This window comes from Lissotriton helveticus, chromosome 3_2, assembly GCF_964261635.1.
Source record: "Lissotriton helveticus chromosome 3_2, aLisHel1.1, whole genome shotgun sequence".
In the NCBI taxonomy this organism is placed as follows: domain Eukaryota; kingdom Metazoa; phylum Chordata; class Amphibia; order Caudata; family Salamandridae; genus Lissotriton; species Lissotriton helveticus.
In genome coordinates, this window is record NC_136062.1 from 466,892,686 (window position 1) to 466,918,160 (window position 25,475).

Consider the following 25,475-nt stretch of genomic DNA (forward strand, 5'->3'; position numbering starts at 1 on the left):
CATCTTCAGTCTCATCAGACATTATCAAATCCGTAGACCCAGCAGCATTTTGTGGTAGCTCTTCTTGATTAACACCCTTGAGAACTTCATCAGTGTTAACTTGTTCGTAGCCAATTGAATTAGTGATTATTTCAACTAGTTTGTTACTAGCTGCACTTTCTGTGTCTATATCAGCCTCTAGTAGCTCCACTGACTTCTTTGATTGCAGATATTGGAGCACCGGCTTGCCGAGACCCCCAGCCTGTTTAGCGCTGTCTGTTCTTATCGTGTCAGCCTTCCCAGGTACCCTCTCACCTCCCGGTGTCTCTGCACTCACCGGCAAGCAGCTTGTGGCTCGAGTCCCTCGAGGTGGGTTCTTCTGCGGGGCCATTCCCAACAGCAAAGTAGACGCCCGTGTCCGAGAGGCTAATCCAGAGCTGAGGCAATTAGAAGACCGTTGAGCTGCAAGGAACACAGCCACGTAGGTAAGCAGGAGCTTTGGTAAGCACCTGCGTCCAGTTCTTGTTAGCTCCTGCATCCAGCGCCTTGAATTGCTAGCAAAGCCGCCGTCAGATGAGTCAGGTGAGCTGGTCGTTCAGAGATGTATACCGGACCCCGGATAACGGAATCTGCAGCACTCTCCCCTCCAGGATTCTGCTTGTCACTTTACCGCTGCATCCCCCTCAGCCCTCTAGTGTTTTCTCTCCATTAGGCACGCTACTGACAAGAGGCACAGAAGTTACGAGCTCTCGGCAGCCACACCATGCTGCTGCTTCTCAGTGGCGGTGTCAGTCCGCCATCTTGCTCCTACCCCCATATCGTTCTATTTCATATCAACCAAATAACACAACGACTTCCTCACACCAATGAACTCTTTCACTGGATGAGAAACTTAAGCCAGATCCACCTCGCAGAACTAGAAGAAAAGATAAACACACTCCTCCCCTCCATCACATGCGATAATTCCACAACAGAACTTACCTCATATTACAATGCAACTATGACCTCCATACGTGACCAAATAGCTCCCCTGAAACAAAAAAGAGTCAAGAACATTCCATCGAGATCGCTGTTTAACACAGACTTAAACTTGGAGAGAAGACATCTAAGAGCTGCTGAAAGATGCTGGCGTAACAACCCTTCGACAATCCACCTTGAGCAACTCAAAGAGGAACGTAGGAAATACAAAACTACATCAAAATTTAAATATTCACTTTCTTCTGTGGTGCACTAAACAATGCTAAAAATCGCCCCAAAGGACTCTTCAATTTTATCAGATAACAAACTTCCGACCCCGCCCCCTTCTGCAATTCCGTCTTACAAAGACTTATGGGACAACTTTTCCAAATTCTTCAATGAGAAAATCTCAAACATCGAGCTCTCACTGGTGTACCCCCTCCGCCCACTCGACAAAAGCACGCCCCCCTACAAAGAAACCAATAACCCACCCAGGCAACCCTCAAATAACTGGAAATCATTCAAACCCATCTCTGAAATAGAAATTATGGAGTTGACTACCGGAACTAAGCCGTCGTCACACATCGAAGACCCCCTCCCTGCCCAACTGGCAAAAAAACTCAAACTATCCCTAGACCCACTCTCGACAAAGATTATTAATAGCTCACTGAAAACTAGAATCATGCCTGATTGCCTCAAAATCGGCCAGGTAACACCACTACTGAAAAAAGCGGGCACTGACCCAAATGATCTCTATAACATCAGGCCTGTCTCCTATCTCCCATTCTTAGCCAAGCTGCTGGAAAAATGTGTTCTCCGTCAACTTACCCAACACATGGACAACAATGATTTTCTAGACCCTCACTAATCGGGCTTTAGAAAAGGCCGCAGCACAGAAACAGCTATCCTGAATGTCATTGATGATGTCCATAATTCACTCGACAAGGACAGCTGCTGTCTACTTATACTCCTGGACCTGTCGGCGGCCCTCGACATGGTTTACCACAAGCTACTCATCAAGGGACTTCGTGAAAGGGTAGGAGCAGAGAACATGGTCCTATAGTGGTTCACCTCCTTCCTGCAAAACCACTCACAAAGAATTCAAATTAGAAACTTCATGTTGGACCCACGCCCAATAAGCAGGGGCGTTCCCCAAGGATCGTTTCTCACTCCAGCACTGTTCAACATCTACATGGAGCCCATCACCACCGTACTCAAAAAAGCCAACATACCCTTCCACCTCTATGCTGACGACACCCAGATCTACATAGAAACCTCCACCGGGCTGACATGCAAAGACTTAATGACACCCTAATAGAAGTCCAATAATGGCTCTCCCAAAACCATCTGAAACTCAACCAGGATAAAACTGAAATCCTCCTCATAGCCAACAAAGAGCAGACCCCCCAAATCACAGAATGGCTAAAATCTATTGACGCTATCAACTGCACTCTCATACAGGCCGACTCTGTGAAATCACTGGGAATCACTTTGGATCCTAACCTAGACATGGTCAAACACATCAAGAACACATCAAGGTGTGCTTTCTTTAACTTAAAACTATTCAGCAAAATCAAACCCGTCATCCCCCCCAAAAGACCTTAGGCAAGCCACGCTATCCCTTGTGCTATCCAGATTAGATTACGGGAACGCGACCCTCACAGGCACTGCAAAATCACACCTTGCTCCTCTCAGAGCGACCCTAAATGGTGCAGCCAGAATGGTGAACGGAGTAAAGAAATTCAAACACATCTCCCCACTCTCAGAGAGCTAAACTGGCTCCCAATAGAAATGCACGCAAACTTCAGAACTGCCTGCCTCACCCACAAAGTTCTGCACACTGGCAAACCCACCTATCACTTTACTGCTCATCCCTCCAAAAACCCGCAAACAAAGAACCTTATCACCCTTCTTCTCTAGAAATGCACCCAAAATTTGGAACAACATCCCGGTCCATATCAGGACTGACCCCTCCTTCAAAAAATTCTAAATTCAGCTCAAAACCCACTTCCTCAATCGAAACCTTATGAAGTGAAATCGGTCACACAAGATGAAATTGCGCCCACCTGAGCATCCAATCACTGTGACAAGAATAACTTCTTACAGCATCTACCTCTTGATGCACACCTATGTCCCCCCCACTGAACAAGACCCGCCACAATTCATTGTGCTTACCAACACTACTCTCTGTACTCGACTGCTACCTGACAAATCCTGAACATTGACCCCTCAAAAATCACTGTATTTATTATTACTACTCTTTGTACTCAATTGCTACTTTACAAATGGTGTAAAGCGCTCCAATGCCATCTGGTCTGGCCAGCACTATATAAAACGCCAAAATAAAATAAATAAACACTTTTGAATAACAACGTTTTCTGCACTTTTTCTGTCCCCTTCCAAACAACAAAGAAATTGTCTATAAATCGAAACCAGCATATTATATGTTCTTCCCACTCCGCATTGTACTCCACCTTGACACGCGTAACTGGGGGAGAAGTAGACACCCATGGCTAGCCCTCTAAGTTGTTGAAAGACTTCCTTGTCAAACATTTAAAAACAGTATTGTTCAAACACCAATTGATCATGGCTAAAATCATCCTGTTGTGGTTATAAAGTTGCATAGTTCTGACTCTTTGAAAATGTTCACAGGCTCTGAGTGCAGCATGATGTTGTATACTGGTATAAAGAAATGTGATGTCCAATGTCATTAGTTTGTAATCTTCTACCCAGGGTAGTTCATACATTTTCTTCAGAAAATCGCCATTATCTTTAATATATGAGTGCAATTTGATTATGTTATGTTATGTTACGTCTATTTATTGTGCGCGCAGCAACTCCAGCCAAGGAGCGTCCCGGCGCAAAGACAAGGTAGCTCGTAACACAACGGGATGTAAAAAGAGGCAAATAAACAGCTGAAACAGGAGCAGGGACAAAACAGCTAAAACAGGAAGGTTTTTATCGCCTTCCGGAAAGTCAGAAGGTCCTCAAGCAAGCGGATTTCAACAGGCAAGGAGTTCCATGCTGACGCAGCCAGTACCCGAAACGAGCGGCCTCCCATGCGGCTAAGCCTGAATCTGGGAACCACCGCAAGGGCCAGACCTTGGGAGCGGAGGCAACGGGCAGGAACATAGAAAGACAGACAATTCGACAGGATTTCCGGGCCTGTACCTCTCAAGATTTTAAAAGCGAGGCACAGGACTTTAAAGAGAATACGCTTCCTAACCGGAAGCCAGTGTAGGGAGCGAAGGACACCTGTCACTGAGCAAAATCTTGGTAGGCCGACGATCGCCCTCGCCGCAGCATTCTGAACCCGTTGTAATCGGGTTAGTTCAGCCTGGTTGGCCCCAGCCAGGAGAGAGCTGGCATAATCCAGGCGAGAGATGATAGTGGCCTGGATCACCAGCTGCCTGGTCGGGGCGTCAAAGAACTTGAGAACAGGTCTCAAGCCCCTCAGAAGACCGAAACAGCAGGCCGCAGTTCTTTTCGTATGGCCTATAAAGGAGAGGCCCGCATCCAGCCATATCCCCAGATTTTTCACTTCCGATACCGGGATCGGAGTGGGACCCAACTCTGGAGGCCACCAGTGGTCACCCCACAGCTCCACTCCCTTCCCGACGACCAACACCTCTGTTTTAGTGGCGTTTAGCTGAAGGCAGTTGCCTGTCAGCCAACTAGCCACCGCCTTCAGTCCGGACTGAAACCTGGGGGCCTCAGTTTCCGCATCCCCGCTGAGCGTAACCGCCAGCTGAGTGTCGTCGGCATACGAGACCAGGGTAAGGCCCCACTGCCTGGCGACATCAGCCAGCGGCCTCACGTAAAGATTGAACAACGTGGGACTCAGCGAGGACCCTTGCGGAACCCCCATGGCCAGTGGATGGTAAATGGACTTGAAGGGAGGGATGGCAACACAGAAGGAGCGGTCGTCTAAGAAGGAGCGGAACCATTGCAATACCACACCGCCAATGCCGGTCTCCTCGAGCCGACGCAGGAGGATGCTGTGGTCTACCGTATCAAAGGCGGCGCTAAGATCTAACAGAATAAGCGCCGCCGTTTGACCAGCATCCAACCTTGCCCGGAGATGTTCCACCATCACAAGTAACGCAGTTTCCGTACTGTGCCCAGCACGGAATCCGTTTTGTGTGGGGTCGAGGGCATTGGTCCGAGTCAGATGTTCAGACAGGGCCAAATTGACGTGGGCTTCAGTGATCTTGGCTGGCCAGGGTAGCAGCGAGATGGGGCGATAGCTTTCAGGCTTAGAGGGGTCCAGGGTAGGCTTTTTAATAATCGGGGATACCACGGCTTGTTTCCACTTAGATGGTACAATTCCCGATTCCAAGGAGAGATTGACAAGGGAGCATACAACTGTACGCCCCATAAAAGCCTGGTCTCGAAAGAGAGCAGGCCTTACTGGGTCAGATGGAGACCCAGATTTAACTTGCAGCGCAAGTTTGTCAAAACCGTCCAAGGCAAGGGGGGGAAAACAAGCAGTGTGGTCTGATGGTGAACCCGATTAATACTTTCCACAGTGGACCCTATGCTAGGGAATGTCCTGTAGATGGCTAGGACCTTCCCCAAAAAATAAGAGGCAAGGGATTCACATTGGGAAAGGGAGCTTACGGTTGTAGTGGTAGTCCGCTTCGCCATAAGTTGTTTTACGGCCTTAAAAATAGCCTTTGACGGATTTGGGCTGTTCCGGAATTCGGTAGCATAAAAGGCCGCACGAGCCCTGCAGATAGCTCGATGGTAGAGCTTAACGGACCTGGTATATGCGGCTTTTAAATCAGCCGCATAGGTTTTCCTCCAGGCCCTCTCTGCTCGTCTACAGGCGCCCTTTAGGGCCCGAAGTGCGCCATCGTACCAGGGACTGGACTCTCTAGAGTTGATTTTAGTTGATACAATAGGTATCAGAGAGTCCAAGGCCCTGGTGATCCAAGAACAGAAGAGGTCATACCCCTTTTCCACATCCGTCAAAAGGTCCAGCGGCTCCTCTAATAGAAGACGATGGAAGTCTTCTAACCTAAGCTTTTTCCAAGCCCTCTTCTGAACCCATCTAGCCGACGAGATGGAAGGAGTGGCAGAGACAGGGCATAGAATGGACACCAAGAAGTGATCTGTCCACTCCACCGGAGAAACAGAAGTGATTTGAATCCCCGGCAGATTGGTGAACAAGGGATCCAAAATATGCCCCCCCGAGTGGGTAGGCTGGGACACCATCTGAGGGAGTTGAAAGGCCTCTAGGTCAGAAGAGATGGAACGCACTGTCAAGCCAGAGAGGGTGTCGAAATGCAGGTTTAAATCACCCATGATAGAAAAGTTGGCACAATCTGCAACCAGAGGGCCAACAATATCGGGGAAGGCATTTCTGAACGCCACCTCACTGCCGGGTGGACGATAAACGATTACAAGTTCTTGAAGGAAGTAATCTACATATTGTGAGATCTTTTCAAATAACCCATTCCTAGCTGAAATAATCAGATGGCCAGGTACTGGAGATGTCCCCTTGTGTATTTCAGAACTAAAATACATTACACGCATCACAGGGAAATCGTTGTATAACAATTGAAATGTTCCCTTAGAAATAAACTTTCACGTCTCCAGTCATTTAAATCTAGTTTCAAGTTACTCTGTGCTTTCCTCACTTCTAGCATATTGGATCTTTTATAACAAGTGGCTTCATCCAGATGTCTGTACACTTCCTTCAGGTATTCAGATCTAGGCCATAACACAATATTTCCACCTTTATCCGATTTATTGATGACCATTTGGTTGTTTTTTTGTAGTTTGCATATCAGATCACGATTTTGTTTCCCTTGGCATTTGTATTTTCGCGTTTTTCGTTCGGTCTTCTGTTTCAATGATTTTATTTGTTTAACAACCACATCATTAAATGTATCAATTGCATCTTGTGGCATAACTGGCATACATGTGGAAGACGGTTTGAATGAACTACTAATAGATTTGGTGGTAACAACCTCTTGTTCTTTCTAGATTTGTTGTGTAGATCTTGTTGCAGTCAAATTATCATCATTATAGATAGATAGATAGCTTGATAGATAGATAGACAGACAGATCAATAGATATATATATAGAAAGATAAATAGAGCAAAGATTGATTTTGCTACTGAAAAACAGCAATGCAATATGCAAAAAGAAGAAAATCACACCATCACCATATGTCATATGGTGTTAAATAATACTGTTTATGCAAGGTATATATATATTGTCAGTGAAATAATCTGCACGCTAACACGCTAACTGTGCAAATTAACTTCATTTTTTTGCATTTACTCCGACAGTGCAATACTCAAATTCAAGGTTCATTTGACATTACCACTCCGCCCTACAGTTTTGTGTATAGCCCCATATCCCATACATACATTTTCCATACATATATATGTATGTTTGTCACTTATAACAAAGGTTATAGTTTGGGAAGGTAATAAGATTTTACCTGACATTTAATAAAAACCTAGAAATTCACTGAAAAAAAACAACCAGTTAAAGTGGCATTATAACTAGATGTTTTTATATTCTAGACCCTAACGTTAATGTTTGGCTGACAATATTGAATAATATCAAGAACATAACTGGGCAGGAGCTGCCTAACACACCACTGGTGGCGCTGCTGGGGGTTGTTCAAGAGGTTCTACCACAGTCGAGACAGCTCATAGTAATGCTATTGCTACTGACAAAGAGACAAGTGGCCTTGCACTGGGGCGCCATTTCCCACCGACCACGCGAGAATGGGTCAAAGACGTCACATACTGTAGAGGGGAAACATCATTTACCACGAAGGCATTACCACTACTAACTTTTACCACGTGACACTTACCACGCAGGGTGCCTTCCACGCAGGGTGCCTTCCACGACGTCTTTACCACGGGCTGGGGGGGAGACGTGGTATTCCTTCATGTCGTTCTGCGTGGGCTTGGGGGGCAGAGGGGGGGGGGGCTCGGAGGGGGGCTGGGGGGGGTCTCCCCCCCCAAAAAATAACAAGCAGGTTACTTTAAAAAAAAAACGAACATAAATTTAAAAGAAAAAGGAAAGAGCCTCCCCCAAAGACGTGCCGTGTACGTCAAAAAAGCAGTCCTTTTTTTATTTTGGTATACGTGTTTTGACGCTTGTTTCAATGGAGGATGGAAGTAAGGGCTCGTAGAGAAAGACGTGCAGGTAAGACGTTTCTAGGCGTAGTAAATTCCTACGTTGTAAATACCAGCGTGGTAAAGCCACTTGCGATGTAAAATTCGCGTGGTAAAGCCATGCGTGGTATTTGAAATCGTGGTATAATCATATATTCACTGTAGAGACCAATTGTCTTGCTATTGGGAATTATTACCAACACCATACCGCCCCAGGGACATCTGGGGCCCATTTACAAGTTGGCTGGGGTCTGCCGCTGTGGATGACCCCTGACACAATAGGTACTGGAGAATGGGACTTGGTCCGCACTGGGTAGAAGTATGTTGTTAAGACTGCTGGTGCCGAAATGCGATAGTGATATGACCTGCATGTCAAGGTGTAAGGGAGCGCACAACTAAACTTTACCCCTTGAACTGTGGTTGCATTCCAATGTTATATGGAATATGTTCTGTCTCCCTGGCTGGACTCTTGTCCTGATAGCTAAGTAATGTACTGCAATATTGTGTTATTGTTTAATGTCTTATGTACGATATGCCAATAAAAACAATACAAAAAAACCCTAACGTTTAATTAGAAAGAAATCACTGAAATTCACCACTCAGAGTTTACTGAGCCAGCTATAACTTTCACTCACCATACACTGCTTTTGACTTCAAATGTTACATCAATCATGACATGTTAAATGAAATAATTGATGAAATCACTAATGACTTCTCAAATTACATCAAGTCCCACAAGAGTAGGAGGGGACACAAGGCACAAAAACAAGATGACACCTCGGGGTGGGTGTGAGGAGTTTCCTCTGAGCCCTCTTAGAAGTTCCAGGGGTGAGGGTGTCTCTACCCTGCTCCATCTCTTCCATGCCCTACCTTCTTTTTTTACGCAGTTCTGGACAATGGCATGGCCTTCAGGACAACGGCACGGCCTTCTTCCGGTGAGGTTAGCGTTCCAGTCGCCAGCACGACTATTTAGAGGCGTGCTAGGCTGGGCACTCTGCGGTCACACACTGCTGGCGAGTATAAGCTACACTTGCACTTCATTGATTACAAACGATTTTATCTTAAAGCCGCTTTTGCTCTTTGCACAATGCTGATATGCTGCTATTTTTAAAACCAATTTGGGGTTTTTAATACTAAGGGGAATACCTTTTAATCACTGTTGTTTGTGTGCCTGCATATTTACCTTGTCTGAGGCTTCCCCGGTCCGCCACGGCTTGGCCGATTGCTGCGGAGGGAAGACCTCAGGGCGCCTCACTTCCGGGAGCCTTCTTCCGGTGAGGTTAGCGTTCTAGTCGCCAGCGTGACTATTTAGAGCCACGCTGGCCAGGACGCGCAGTGGACAAGCACAGCGGGCGCGCCGAGAGCGTGCCGAAGGCACGCTCAAGGCAAGCCCGTCTGCGCTGGGACCGGGCCGAGGGCCAGTTACTCTGCCCGTCACGAATTAGGAGATGCCAGCCTGCGCTTTATAGTCGAGCAGATCTATTGTCCTGGAATCCGGGCCAGGTAATGCCTCCTTTCTGGCTGAAAAACTGGGCGCTAAGATTATGGCATACGCCAACGACACCCAGCTGTTATTCACCTGGGACGACCCGATCGTCAGCACAGAAGCGGCGCAAAGATGCTTAGCCGCCGTGTTCACCTGGCTTGCCCAGGCGAAATTAAAATGCAACGAGGGGAAATCAGAAATCATACTCTATGGTTAATTTCCCCCTCAGTTCACAGAAGCTCTGTGGCCCCCTGATTTTCCCTGGCCTCTATCGGAAGGTGGCCCAGCTAAGAATCTAGGCATTTGGTTTGGAGCAGATCTTAGATTTACAGAGCATATAAAAAGACTTACAGGCATCTGCTTCGGGACCCTCAAATCCTTAGGCAGATTCCTCCCTCTGCTCCCGCAGCCTGCCAAGGAGATGGTTGCCCGGGCACTTATTCTGTCCCGCTTGGAGTATGCCAATGCTCTCTTCCTTGGCATTCCGACATACTTGATCAACAAGCTACAACTTATTCAGAATGCGGCAGCGAGACTCCTTCTAGGTGTCTCTAAACGGACCAGTATAAGAGCACAAATGTGCACACTCCACTGGCTGCCGGTGATCCAGAGGGTACAATTTAAGGCTCTGGTCCTAACACACAGAGCTTTACACGACTCCGGCCCCTCTTACATCAAGAAGAGAGTGGCTCTTTACTTTCCCCGACGCCCGCTTAGGTCGGCTGCCCAACGACTGATGGTAATTCCACATTTTCGCCGAGCTAGGGTGGGCGGTTAGTCTCTATCGGTTAAAGCAGCCATCCTTTGGAATGCCCTCCCGTTAGTGCTGCGCCACACTCAGGACCTAAGATGTTTTTAAAAATTACTTGATACTCCTTAGCACACGTTAGGTATTTCGATTTCAACAGTATACATGTGTTTCCACCATACATCAGTCATACAATCATGAAAAAATGTTCAGTTCCTCTTCATTCAGGGTTGTCGTTGTTGTTATTTTATTTCTGGAGATGTCACAGCCGAAACGTGTTTCGTCGTTATGAGGATGTAACCCACGATTTTTTCAAGGCTATTCTCCTGAGTATTGTTCTTTTTTTGCTGAGGTGATAGTTCCAACCCTCAAGGGGGTTCTGTTTGGGGACTTCGTACGTTATGGGCGATTTCAACCCAGTTGTAACCGGAATCTCGGTTATCAGCGTAGACAGCTTTTCCGCTGTGATTCTATTATTCAGGCGTCCGTCCCCTCTGCCGTATCAGATGTGCACATCAGTTACAACTGGGTTGAAATCGCCCATAACGTACGAGGTTGAAAAGCAGGAGGAAACAGCCAGCAGGCCCCCCTTCAATTAATAGCAACGACATCTCAGACTCCCTTGCAGCTGTCAGTAGTGATATCTCAGACCCACCTTCCGTAGTGCATGATAGAGGAGTAGTCATATTCCAGACCCAGGTTATTGGTGTTCTCTTTGTTAAAGTTGGCCAGATTTCCTGCAGTGAGGAAGAGATAAAAAGAGACAGGGCTGACAAACACAGTACTCCTGAATGCAAAACCACTGCATCACATTTAAAGAGGGCCAACAACCATCTATCCTTAGTGTGTAATACACATCAGTTCTGTCTCACTGCTAGGGAAACAGAACCCTAACTTTCTTGCAAAATTTCGACTATGAGAACCAGACGGTTTCCTTATCACTTCAGCACTCTGCTTATGCACCCCTCCTCCCCGCTCATGTGATCTAACCTGACTCTTTTATCCCAACATCTGCTACAGAACCAGTCTGCAAACTCCAGCCCCAAGGCGTTTAGGGTTTTTATCAGTCTTTCCATACTCTGTAACCATCCCCTCTTCTATGGGCCCTAAGCAGAATAATTTAAATATTTGGTTATTCTATCTCCTCTAAAATCGCCAGCACTTGATGCCAACAGCATCCCCTTTTTTCGATAAAACCCTGAGTGACTACCTTGTCTCAGCCATTAACTCTTGTTTTTAACACTGCCTATTACATTGTCCCCTGCTTTCATCAACTTTGCTCCATTGCAACAGCCCTTACACATGTTTCTAACTTCCTTACTTCTCACTATCACAAACACTTTTCCTCCACCCTCATTCTCTTAGTCTTCGCTGCAGTGTTTTACATGGTCAGCCAGCAATCGTGCTTGTGTACCTATCCCACCTAGGCACCACGGGTAATTACACTGAAATGTGATCTTCCTATCTATGGTTGTTCTCAGTCTCCTGGTGATGTTAGCATCGCCGCTCTGATCAGTCAGTCTCTCTGCATACCCCAAGGTTCAGTCTCTGGACATCTTTATTCCCTCCATGTGAAATAATGTTCTCATACCACTGATATGCTGGTGATGTACACGTCTTTATGACCTGTGGTTAATGTCACGGAGTGCCTCCACAAACTGTAGCACAACTAACAGACCATGGATGGTCTTTACAAATGACCCCTTCATTTACGCTTGATTCAGTCAGAACTTGAGTTCTGCAAATCTCTCAAAACCTGGCTATTTAGCCGACATGATTAGTCGCTGCACTTTCATATGCCACGCTCTCTGTCTGCTATAGCGCTGGGACACCCCGTTGGGGTAGCTGTGCGCCTAATAAATTCCTTATTATTATTATTATTATTATTAAATTTCAATTCCTGGCTCATCGGCACCCTTAACGCTCTCCTCCCCTTTCTTCCTGGCTTCCAGACACCTTTGCACCTAGCTGTGCGCCTAATAAATTCCTTATTATTATTATTATTATTATTAAATTTCAATTCCTGGCTCATCGGCACCCTTAACGCTCTCCTCCCCTTTCTTCCTGGCTTCCAGACACCTTTGCACCTTCCCACTTCACCACTGTGTCACTGGAGCATTTTACTACTTCCAAAACCACAGTGGCTTGGGTTCAGCCCTTCCATATCATAAATATCCACCACCACCTTCCTTTCCAGCCGCTTACGCACAAGTCATTGTGCTGGTTACAAGTAGCCTGGAGTATTGTGAGAGATTATTGCGGAGACTCCTTTAAAGGCTTGAATACAGAAAGCATAATACAGGAGCTCCAGCATATTCTAATTGATTTGTCACTGTGTATATATACATTTCAGGAAACTCTTGATGGAGAAACTATCTTACAATTATCATAGCCATTGCACCTGTATCATGGCTCTTCTATTATTGATATGCACATCGTGTTTTAACTTGTTTTAAAATTGTGAAAAAACAGAATGCTGGGCAATTCTGCTAATCATTTGCATATAGAATGGGAGAATCTTTTGTTTGGTGCCAGCCACTTTTTCTTTTTCAGAATACCAAGAGGCACCATTTTGAGCAGTGCTCTCCCTAGTCCCTCAACTCTGGTACTTAAGGAGAGGTGCTGTGTGAACTCAGTAAAGTCTCCCTGCCTTTTCTCAGCTAAAATCTTTGTTCGTTTCATGCTTGTTTAACTTGTTTTTCAAAACTATGAAGAAATAGAATGCTGGGCACTTCTGCAGATCATTTGCACATAGAGCAGTATTGAATGGAATTTCATGGTATTGGGAGACTTTAATATTCACATGGATAAACTGGCAGAACCTGAGGCATCTTTCATTAAAGATACGATGTCCTCGCTTGGATGTATGCAACAAGTTTTTAAACCCACACATCTGGCTGGCCGTACGCTAGATACATTTTTTTCTAATATGATAACTGTAACAACTGACCCACTTAAAATGGGCTGGACGGATCCCTACTTCATCAAGTTCATTTGGCAGAAACTCAAGTATAACCAGCCTTGCTCAAAAGCAACAAAAACTATGAATAGAACCTTTCACAAAATGTCACCGGTAGATTTACACAATGCTCTAGAAGCGACCCCTCCTGCTTTGTCTGGACATCCTGAATCAGATAAACAGGGCACCGAGGACCGGATTTGCAACCATATTAATGACTTAGTACCCAACACCACCACATCATCCTCTCGAGCCAAACAGTCGGTCCCCTGATTTAGTGAGAGCCTGAGGTCTTGCAAAAACACTGTAAATGCCTCGAACAGACGAGGTGAAAAAATGATAAAGTGTCAGATAAGGACACCTATAGACAAGCATTAAAGGAATACTATCTCCAGGTGCAAATAGAGAAAAATACATTCTTTGGAAGGAAAAGTGTACAGTCAGGAAATAAATCCAAAGAAATCATTTCTAAATCTAGAGGCGAAAAACAATAACCAAACATCTACACGCTTACGGCGAATGGTGTAACCAGCTGGCAGTGCATTTCCATGAGAAAATAAGTGCAATACAAGCTGATTGGCTAAACACCAATCAGCTAGCAGATAGCAGCATCATATTGGCAGATTCACAAAAATCAGGAAAACTTAGATGACGCCCACGTTAGCCAATCTCCCTCCCATTTCGATAGAGGAATCTTTGAGAACCATTAAGAGACTCAAGTCAGGGTCTCCTGTGGATCCGTGCCATCCCACCCTTCTGCCTGAAGTAGCTCTGACCATTAACCCAGTAATTAACAAAGTTTTAAATGAGGCATTAGAGATCGGCACAATGCCTGCAAGATGGAAACATGCAAAAATTCTTCCCCTACTACGAAAATCCCACAGCTGACCCTAAACTTCATACCAACTATAGGCCGATCTCACTTCTTCCAGTATTCTCTAAACTTTTAGAGAAGCACGTTAACTCACACATTTCGAGTTACCTAGAGGATTATAATCTCCTCCACCCAAGTCAGTTGGTTTTTAGAGCTAACTGTAGCACAGAAACAGCCTTACTAGAAATAACTGAACACATTAATGACCGATAGACAAGGGGGGCAAGGACGCCCCGATACTGCTGGATTTATGCGCACCTTTCGATACCGTGCCGCATGGAAGACTACTGGCCCGCCTTCAAGATATATGAATGATGGTCTAGTTTTGAAGTGGCTTACCTAATTCCTAAACAACAGGTAGGAAGAAGTATGGATTCCTCCATATGCTGCCCCTATTCGAGAACTATCTGTAGGAGTGCCCCAGGTAACGGCACTGACTCCCACTTTATTTTACGCATATCTAATTCACCAAGCTGTTCTGGCAGAAGTTCTAGGGGTGAAAGTAATATCATATGAAGACGAACCTCAGCTACTTTTTGCCTGTGGATAGGGGAAGGAATTTGATGGAAAGGCCATTAAATACTTTCTTTCCAATGTGTTCAACTGGTTATCAGTTCGGCAACTTAAATGTAATCACAATAAAACTGAGATCATGTTCTTCTGGGACTTCTCCCCCAAAATATGGAGAACGTGCTGACCACATGATTTTTCCTCCCCCCGGTATACAACAAAAGTAAGTAAATAATTCTGAAATCAACTAGATAGTGCCCTTTCTTTCCAACCACACATCTAGGCATTGGTGGGCTCCTGTTTCGGGATCCTACGCTCCCTAAAGAAATGTTTCCTTTTTCTCTCATTTGATACTAGGAAAACAGTGAATCAAGCCCTGATAACCTTGAGGCTTGATTATGGAAAAACTCTCTACTTAGACCTTCCAGATTTTTTGCCGAGTTGTTTTCAAACAGTACAAGATGTAGCAGCTAGATTGATTCCTAATTTGGCTCCAAGAACGTGTATGACTCCTCAGTTGAAGGCACTACACTGGTTGCCGGTCAAGAAGAGGATTCTTTTCATGACTCTGGAGGCGGTTTATCTGAGGAGGAGGATATGTGCGTATGCCCCCCTCAGAGAACAGCGTTCCTCACACAGCTTTTTAGCCAGGATTCCTAATATTTGGCGGGCAGAACAGATGTGAGATTATTATCCTTCATTGGCCCAAAGACCTAGAATAAACTCCCAGAAGAAATGTGGCTGTTTCTTCAAAATGAATAACACAATCACTTTTTAAGCAGATGGCATGTTTCCTTTACATGACCAGTGCTGAGACACTCCACGCTATACAAATGCCTTTTTCATTTTCTCTTTAAATTTCTTATCAAGATTAATCCAGGGAACTATAAATCGCTAATGAATATGGTCTGAATTTGAAGCCCTGCAGATGCGTCATGATGCAATCCATGCTAGCCATGAAACACGTGTTGGCATTCCTTGGTTTTAAACATAATGTCGGCCTGTAGGAAGAGTGAACACAGTTCCTTATTGATAGGTGATTTGATCAAACTTCCTCAGGACTTTCATCAGGTGAGCTGCAGCATGTGGGTTGCCTTTCAGGTGAGCCAGTGTGGGGTTGGAGTACCCTCTGAGTTGGGCATTGCCTCTATCAAAGTGGGATACAACATACAAATAGTATTTATAGTGTTGACTCGATTTTCATTAAAGGTAAATAGAGTTCCCTTTTATCATGCTAATTCCACACTTTCCTGGTTTTCTTGGTAATGCATTCATTAAAAGAGAGGTCACTGTCAAGGATGAGTTCTAGAGTTTTCACATCAGTTGTCGGCTGGGGAGGAGCTGGGAAGTTTCATCTCTGTTAGCCAGGATTGAACCAGACTTCAGCCTTTGGTTGCTGTCGTAGTTGGGGTGACGTCTGGGTAGATGATGAATATCCTATTTTCTAAATGAGCTTGAATCAAGATCTGAGTCTTTGGATGTTATCCTGTGATGAGATTATAAAGGAGAGGTTGTGTCATTCAGATGGTTCATTGAGGTTGGAGAGGTAGGGGATGAACTATTGCAAGATTGTATCAGCAAAGACCATGTGTGTCTTGAGAAGTGTGACTATTGGTATTAACTTTGCATTGTAGCTATTTCTGTGCTGCAACGAGATCTGCATCTGGATTAGAAACACTGTAAGAGTCTGTTATTGGTGATATGCTCTTGAAGTTGTAGGGTGACACCTTTCTGGATGGTCTTTCACGGAAGTGAGCCATAGGTAGTATATGGTAAGGTTATGTGGGTCTAGGGTGGGCTTGTTTAGCAGTGCGAGGATGCTTCCTAGTATGAAATTGTCCAGGAAAGTTTATTAGCTGAGGGAGGCATTAACTGTGTTGATGAGGTATGAGGACATCTCCCTGAAGGGATGTTGGCTTCATAGAAGTAGTCTTGAGTGCGCTGAGGTTGTCAGTTAGACTGGCGACCAAGAAGATATTGAAAGCTTTGCCCTTGGGAACAGAGCATTATGGGATAGCGGGAGTCATTCATGTCTTTTTTGTGTTATTGATCTGGCTTTTCTTATTTTTTCACAGAAAAAGTGGTCTTTGCTGCTGCATTTGATACACTGGCTCCCAACATGTCATTCAGCAAACAGAGATGGACAGAAGTCACACTAGCATCTGACACACCATGCAGCAAACAGAAATGCTCAGAGATCACTCTGGTTTGTGGGAGACTCATTCATAGCTTAGGACGGCACTTAGCTTAGGAGTCAAATACTGCTGATTAGCATACATAGATGTACTTCTATCTCCTTGTTGTCTGCCAGTAAATCTAAAAACCCAGTAGTCAGGTTGGTGCCTGATATTCTATTCAAATATTACCGATGCACAGAGTTCACACTGTTGCCTCTTATGCCTTTGTGCTCACACAGATACAGAGGAGTGGCCCTGGTTTCGGAGATGCACATCAGTAAATGCACAAGACCCACACTGGGTGCAAAGGACACTGATTCCTGGGTGGGTTCTGAGATAATAGAGTGCAACCTACACCTCCTCACTCTCCTTTGCCATGCACTAAGCCGTCTTCTTTACAGTCATTGAACTGTACGTGAGTTAGGCCAATAATGTCATAATTTCTTAATGTAGGAGAATTGTACTATGTGTTTGGGAGGCAAATAGAGCACGAAGGCTCCTGATGAGAACAAGTGCCCCAGCCTCACCTTCCCCTTTTACTTTGTTGGCTGTTTGTGATCCTTGCATCACTCTGTAACTGCAAATCATTGTTAATAACATGATTCAATCAACAACAGAAAACAGTTCTCTCTGGTCAGTAGCAGTGATTGGTCAGAGTGGAGGGTTACTTTACCATCTGAAATATTCTCTGTAATGATCCTCACGTACTCATCGCGGTCACTGCGGCTCTGCTCATGGTGAAAGCCCAAGGCATGGTTGAGCTCATGCTGGATGCTACCTCTCGCTAGGCAACCACCTATCAATGATAATGGCTGGGGTCCACCTGCCCTTCCCATGAAAGACCAGCAGCTTGGAGAGACATGGAGTAAAAGAGAGACAGTTCTGAGAACACTTGGAACCTGAGAACAGTGACCTCATTGAGAGCAGCCTCAGCAACACAGAATACTAGATACACCTGAGACAACAGTATCAGAAGAAGAATGAAGTGAGACCCACCACAACAGTTGTGCAATTTCTCATACTTTTTTCTTTTGCCCAAAAATATCCCCTGCCTTTTTGTTTATTTGGCACGCTATGGGGTTCCTTAGGGCCACCCTTTGGCATACTCTGACATGAGGCAATCATCTCTCCATTAGCCTCAGCATCCTGTATAATGCCTTCTCTGTGCATGATCTGGCTTATGTGGGTGCTGTCTCTTCATTTTGGGGGGCACAGTTCTTTGCAGAGTACCAATCTATTGGTCTCACTGTGTAAAGTAAGTCAAGGGGCTAAAGCTTGAGACTTTTTTAAGTGTGTGAACATTATCGACATAACTTGTTATAATGATGACTGATCATTGGAATGTGTGAGCCCAGTAAATATTTCACAAACACCACTTGGGCAGCTATAGGTAGGGTGACCCATAGCCGTCCACAAATATTTATATTTTAAGAATCTTAGTTTTAAGATTGAACCTGACATTCGTACACAGAGGACTCCATCCCCAACTTCCAATTCTTCTTCTTCCTCTGCTGCTCTATATTTCAGAGACTGAAGAGAAATCACAAAGTTTCCCACTACAGCAGCCACATGTAAAGTGTAGCAGCCCCCCACATCTGCGCCTAAACAGTGACCTATACAATGCAGTGTGAGATGATGCCCTTTCCAGACTCCTCTCAGAGTAGTTGAACTCTGACCCCCACCTAATTGGCTCGCAGCTTGAACTTGCAAAGATTCACTGTACTGACAAAGACTGTCAGTGGACCTGACTGTGAACAAAAGCCGAAGCTGTCCAGAAGCCCCCGGGACACTTTGTGGACATGGATCCTAGTGGACGTGTATGGTCCTTGCAGATGTGGGTGGAGCTGACTGTGGCCACCTTCCTCTTGGATGTGTACAAGTCAGAAGACCCTGCTGAAGCTTTTAACTTCCATGTGGCTGCTGATCTTGCATTCATGGAATGCTATGTATGGAAAAGCAACACTGTTTTCCTCTGCGTGTAAACCTATGGATATAGGGCAATATTTATGTTCAAGACACGCAGTGCAGTGCAGAAGGTCACCTTGCTGTGCAGCACTGACTGACGGGGAAAGGGCAGGAAGGCTAGGGGCCAGATGTAGGTAGCCAAATACCGGTCGGTAACGGCCGAATTCGGCCGTTACCGACCGGTATTTGGCTTTTGAGATGTAGGTGGGTCTGAATTTACAGAATCGGTATATTTACCGATTCGGTAAATTTACCACTTCGGTATTTTACCTAATCGGTAAATATACCGATTCTGTAAATCCATATGTAGGTGGGACTCTTCAGAGTCCCAAAGGCCCTACAAATTCGGTATTTTAACACCCAATCCAATTGGGTGTTAAAATACCGAATTCAGGTGTGCATGCACATGTATGCATGCACACCTAGCCATGTGACAGACAGACATGCCCTTAGGGCATGTCTGTCTGCCACATGACGCACATGCCTATTTTTGGGGTACCAGAGGGTGTCAAAGTGACACCCCCTGCACCCTTGCTAAAATCGGTATTTACCGATTCTGTAATTACAGAATCGGTATTGCCCATTGATTCCTATGGGCTTCACAGCCAATAGGAATCAATAGGAAATACCGATTCGGTATTTCTAGATTCGGTAAATACCGAATCTTAACGATTCGGTATTTCCACATCTGGAAATACCTAGATCTCCCCCCTTCATATTTACCACTTCTTAAATACCTAATCGGTAAAATTCGGTATTTAAGAAGTGGTAAATAAGAATTACCTACATCTGGCCCATAGAATTTAAGTTAGTAAAGCACATTCCCACCTTTTCTCCAGCACACCACCTTTTGGGTGCCTGGCACCAACACAGCAACCCTTATACCGTGGTGCAAGGGTGTCTGTTTTTTAAGGAGGATTGTTTTTGGAAGAAAGGTGTACCTTTTTCAACAACAACAATCCCCTGAGGCTTTTTCCTCTTTCTATGTGTGAAGAGAATGCATATAAACATATTTCTCCTTGTTACGCCTAAGCTGGAGAGGCATGGATTTTCGGCGCATTTCTGGGTTTACGACTTCTAGTAAAAAGTGTGAAGTCTGTAAAATCCATGGATGTTGTGTGGGAACACCCTTGCAATGCCCATGGTAACGCCTCCCTCGCACACAGTAATGCAGCTTAGCAATTTGTTCTGCATTACAATACGTAAGATTTATGAAGTCACCCAGGGCCACGCAAGGTAACATTGCATAGCATCATAAACTTCATTTTTATATTGCGTCTCTCCTGCACCACACTGCATGGGGCAAGTGCGATGCAAAGGGGCCCATAAATATGCCCTCTATACTTTTTATTCTTTTTTCATGAATACACACACAAGTGCGCAGGAGTCCGTGTCTTTTTCTTTTTATAATTACCTGTGACTACCTATTCTCTTTGATATGTCTATCAAGAGGCATCAATCTAAGCTTGTTACACCAGAGTTACACCACAGCTTATCCTAAAGACACAGGGTTTGTCATCATGCCGCTGCTTGCTTTGGTGGACCCATAAGAAAACAAGTTACTTACCTGTAACAGTAGTTCTCCTGTATTGGAAGCTTTCATAGATTCACATGCCTGAATCATTCCCCGTCGTAGAGACGGGTGTCTCCGGTACATAAAAAAGCAATGCTTAGTAGTATAGTAAACTGTAGAGAGGCCCATTTCCCTTTTGCAACCCATAACCCTTGTTATGTAAAAGAGACCAAACTTTTCCCTGAACTAATCAGAGCTTCTCATCCTCTAGAACCCTCCTGAGAGAACCTACTGCTCCACGGACTTTCTACCGCACATTGTGCTGGGGAGTCTCCTTTGAGCGCTGCTCAAACTCTTCAGTATATTCAATTGATATTGGACCTGAGTGTTTTTTCCTTCTCCAGATTTAATTATTTGGAACACTTCACCGAGACACCTATGGGTATTTGCGCGCTCAATAAATCTCCCAAATAAATAAATAAACTTCAGACTATTTCTCCTTCTGCTACCATGGCTCACAAGGAGAAAAAATGATTATTTAGAGCTTGTGCCACCTGCTCTAAGAAAAGGCTCTATACAGACGACCCTCATAAGGACTGCATCTACTGCCTTAATCCAGACCATCAGGCAAAGGATTGAAAGGTATGTCATACCTTTTCTAATAAAACTTTGAGGGACCGTGAAGGAAGGCTTCTACTCTGGCTACAAAAGGTGAAAGCTAGGAAGGAGATCTTAGCCAGTGACAGTGAGGAGGAGTCCTCTTCTTCCAGGAGATCTCAGAAAAGGAGCAGATCTCCTCAGGCTCATACCTCAGGGGAAAGACCTGAGAAGTCCCTTAAAAAGACCGCCCCAGGGTCTTCAGGGCATAGTCCCTCAAAATCTCCTACAGGCAAAGAGAAGGAGAAGAAAGGTCATGCTTCGGGGGTTAAACATTACAAGAAAACTAGTTCAGAGCCCTCAAAATCTCCCCCTAAGGTCAAGATTTCTGTGTAGAAACGATTCTCTACACCTTCTGAGGAGAAAGTGGAGAAATCTGCGTCGTCGACGAGGAAAAGAACATCATCGTCGAAGAAACCTGAGGTAAAAGCTGTTTCAAGAGCTTTATCGCCGTCGACGACAGTGTCGTCACAGAGATCGGCGACAACGCCGTCGATGACGATGGCATCGATGGCTACGAATACAACCACATCGTCGACGGGATCGTCGTCGACGGCAGTGATGACGGGATCGTCGACGGCCACAATGACGACGGTAACGGCAACGTCGACGACAATGATATCGTCTACGGTTTCGACGGTGATCTCGTCGACGGGCTTGTCGACGAGGGAAAAAAAAACAGAAAAGAGATTTTTGGCCAGGAAAAAGACAATTACGCCAGAACTTACCTCTCCAAGTAAGGTGTCGCCTCTGGTACCATTTCACCTTCTGGAGGAAGAGGATTCGGAAGGGGACGAAGATGATATGGTGGCGGCCCTTTTGGTTATGCTAGTAGCCCGTCTCAGTTGCAAGTGAAGTACCAAGAGGAGGATTCAGACGATTATGAAGATCAAGAGCGTCCTCAGCAGCAATACCGCCAGGAACAGCAGAAAGAGATGACGAGTGTACAATCTTCCTTGTTAAAAGATCTACAATTCATGTTAGAGGATTATAGGAGGAGATATCCTGTACCTCAAACCTCAAGGGAAATTCCTCAACTACGCTCTATACCAAGTACACCAGTGTTTAGGCGGGACATCTTACCGGAACCCCTCACAAGATCTTCACCACCGAGATCTAGTCAAGGCCCAAGGACCACATATAAGGAGGAAGAAGGAGAGATCACGGACCCTAGCAGAGAGTGGGACGATTATCTCATTCCGTCACCTTCTTTTCCGTATCCGAAGCCTGTTGATTCTCCACCGGAGGACATAGGTGAGTTTCATAATTTAATGGAGAGAGCCACTAAAAGATTTGCACTTACCATGGCAGAGGATAAGGCGGAATGTTTCTTCTATGACTTCAAGGAACCCTATCGTATGACAGTTCGATCCTTACCGATTGTAAGTCATCTTTGGGAGGAAGGCCTGAAGGTCATGGATGCACCAGCTACAGTGACTCCAGTGCTCGCCAGGTTGGACAAAAAATATAAGGTTGGACAAAAAAATATAAGGCTCCTTCAGATGCTCCAGCTTGTCTTTTAGGTCATCCTAAGCCGGACTCAGTAATTACCCAAGCAGCTCAGCAAAAATAAAAAAATCCATCAGCTCCTATTATGGCACCTCCGGACAGGGAGGGTAGAAGCTGGACAATGCAGGGAAGAGATTTTTCTCTATGTCAGCTCTGTTAGTGAAAGCTGCGAATGCCCTGGCCATTCTAGGGAGGTATGATAGGCAAATGTAGTGCGACCTTTCACCTTACATAGACCATATACCAGAGACGGAGAGACAAGAAGCCTGAAAAATTCTGCAAGAAGGGGAGAGGACTTCGGCCGAACTCATAGATTGTGTTATGGACATAGCGGCCACGGCATTCAGATCTCTGGGAGGAGCTGCGGTACTAAGCAGGCAAGGATGGTTGAGGGCGACAGCATTTAGACCGGAAGCCCAGAATAAAATCTTGGACCTTCCTTTCAACTGTGAAGATCTATTTGGCAAGCATATGGATGATGCACTGCAGAGTATCAAAAATGATACGGATACGGCTAAGTCATTGGGAACTTTACAATACAGGAAAGCTCCTTTTTGAGGCTCTAGAGGAAGAGGTCAATCACCTTAAAAGGGAGGATACCAACAGGGTTGATATTCCTCTTACTCCACCTCATCTCAGCTCTCCCATCAGCAGTATATACAGCGCTAGACAGGAGGCTACAAAAAATCGACTCCGAGAGGTAAAGGAGGTCGTCAGGGGAAAGACAACACCTGACGACAATGACAACCTTCTAATTCCGGCTACACCGATCCCTCTGAGATCACATGTTCCCCTGGGTGGAAAGATTGCTCATTATTTTCAAAATTGCCAACAGATAACCACGGACCAATGGGTCCTCAACATTATTCAATTTGGCCACACTGTAGAATTTCTACAGAAACCCACTTGTACGCCGCCGATACATCAGAAGGTCAAGCATTTACATCAAATGCGAGAGGAGATTCGGGCAATGCTCCAAAAGGGAGCAATAGAACCAGTACCGAACTACCAGAGGGGAAGGGGGTTTTACATCCTTCAGTGGCGGCCAATTCTGGACCTCAGATTCCTAAACACCTATCTCAAAAAGCAATCTTTCAGGATGGTTTCTCTGCAAGATATCCTTCTACTGTTGAACCCAAGAGACCATGGGCCAGATGTAGGTAGCCAAATACCGGTCGGTAACAGCCGAATTCGGCCGTTACCGACCGGTATTTGACTATTGAGATGTAGGGGGACTGGAACGGGGCAAATCGGTAATTTTACCGATTCGGTAAATATACCGGTCGGTAAATTTACCGACCGGTATATTTACCGAATCGGTAAAATTGATATGTAGGTGGGACTCTTCAGAGTCCCACAAGGCCTACAAAATCGGTATTTTACCATCAAATTGTATTTGATGTTAAAATACCGATTCAGGTGTGCATGCACATGTGTGCATGCACACCTGTGCCATATGACAGGCAGACCTGCCCTTAAGGCAGGTATGCCTGCCATATGGCCCCCGAACCGTTTTTGGGGGTGCTAGAGGGTGTCAAAGTGACACCCCCTGCACCCTTGTCCAAATCAGTATTTACCGATTCGGTAAATACTGACCGGTAATGCCCCATTCATTCCTATGGGCTTCAAAGCCCATAGGAATGAATGGAGCATTACCGGTCGGTATTTACCGAATCGGTAAATACCGATTCTTACCGATTCGGTAAATGGAACATCTGGATGTTCCTACATACCCCCCCTTCTTATTTACCGATTCTTAATTACCGAATCGGTAAAATTCGGTAATTAAGAATCGGTAAATAAGTTTTACCTACATCTGGCCCCATATGACCACACTAGACCTACAGGATGCGTACTTTCATATCCCCATCCATCCTTCACACAGGCAGTACCTTCGGTTCATGGTCGCCGGAGAACATTACCAATTCAAGGTACTGCCCTTCTGCCTGAAACCAGCCCCAAGAAATGCCTGGCTCCTGTGGCTGTGATTCTAAGAAGACAGAAACACCAATTATTTCCCTACCTCAACGACTGGCTAGTCAAGGCACCATCAGCAGCGTTAGGCCGAGCATCAACAGAGGCTTGCATGGAGTTGTTTGCCAGGCTAGGTCTGACTCTACACGAAGAAAAGTCATCCCTTCAACCAACGAAAAACATCACTTTTTTGGGGCAATACTGGATACAGAGAGAAACAAGGCGTTCCCCTCCAAAGAAAGGCAGCTAAAAATTATTTCTCTCTTCCAAGACTTTACAAAAGGAAAGTGTCTTTCAGTACGCAAGTACAAGTCATTACAGGGAACAATGTCATCTTGCATTCCCCTACTCGGGGATGGATCCTGTTTATCGAGAAAAGTATACACTACAATCGGATTAAAACAGGGTTGCGTCCTGGCCCCACATTTATTCAACCTATTTATTTTAGATCTTTCAGACAAACTAAACAACTGCAACGCTTACTCTCTGAAATTAGGCAACTTACAACTTACTCACCTGGCAAATGCAGATGATATTGTGCTTCTGAGTTTAACAAAAGTTGGATTGTACAGGCTGCTAAAAGAACTCTCAGATTTCCTGTCTATAAACAAGCTGGATCTTAATTCATCAAAAAACAAAACAATGTTAATTACCAATCGACGATCTGAACACCACAATATCCGGTTAGAAGGAAAGCGTTTGGAACGGGTATCCTATTTTAAATACCTGGGATATTATATCGACGATAAGCTTTCCTTAAAAGAGCAGAAGAATTATTTGACACAAAGAGCAGGTGCCTTAATATTTGCACTTAGCACCTTGTCAAAAAAACTGGAAGGTCCATCGTTAAAACCAGTTTTAACTGTGATTGCTAGCAAAGAGCTTCCCACCGTAGCCTATGCAAGTGTTGCAATGCATGGTAAGGATTCCGAATTTCTTCACAACTTAGGGCCAGATGTAGGTGGCCAATTACCGGTCGGTAACGGCCGAATTCGGCCGTTACCGACCGGTAATTGGATTTTGAG

General features: G+C 45.1%; 1 protein-coding gene across 1 annotated transcript in view; it reads right to left on the reverse strand.

Annotated features, from left to right (window-relative positions):
• The window catches only part of LOC144826172 (uncharacterized), a 71,714-nt gene that overhangs the window by 37,184 nt on the left and 9,055 nt on the right, over window positions 1-25,475 (reverse strand). The window contains exons 5-6 of the mRNA XM_078684567.1: window positions 17,506-17,681; window positions 10,968-11,049 (exon numbers count right to left, since the gene is read on the reverse strand). Of these exons, the coding sequence (XP_078540693.1) occupies window positions 10,968-11,049; window positions 17,506-17,681 (258 nt within the window). The remainder of the gene's footprint in view (window positions 1-10,967; window positions 11,050-17,505; window positions 17,682-25,475) is intronic.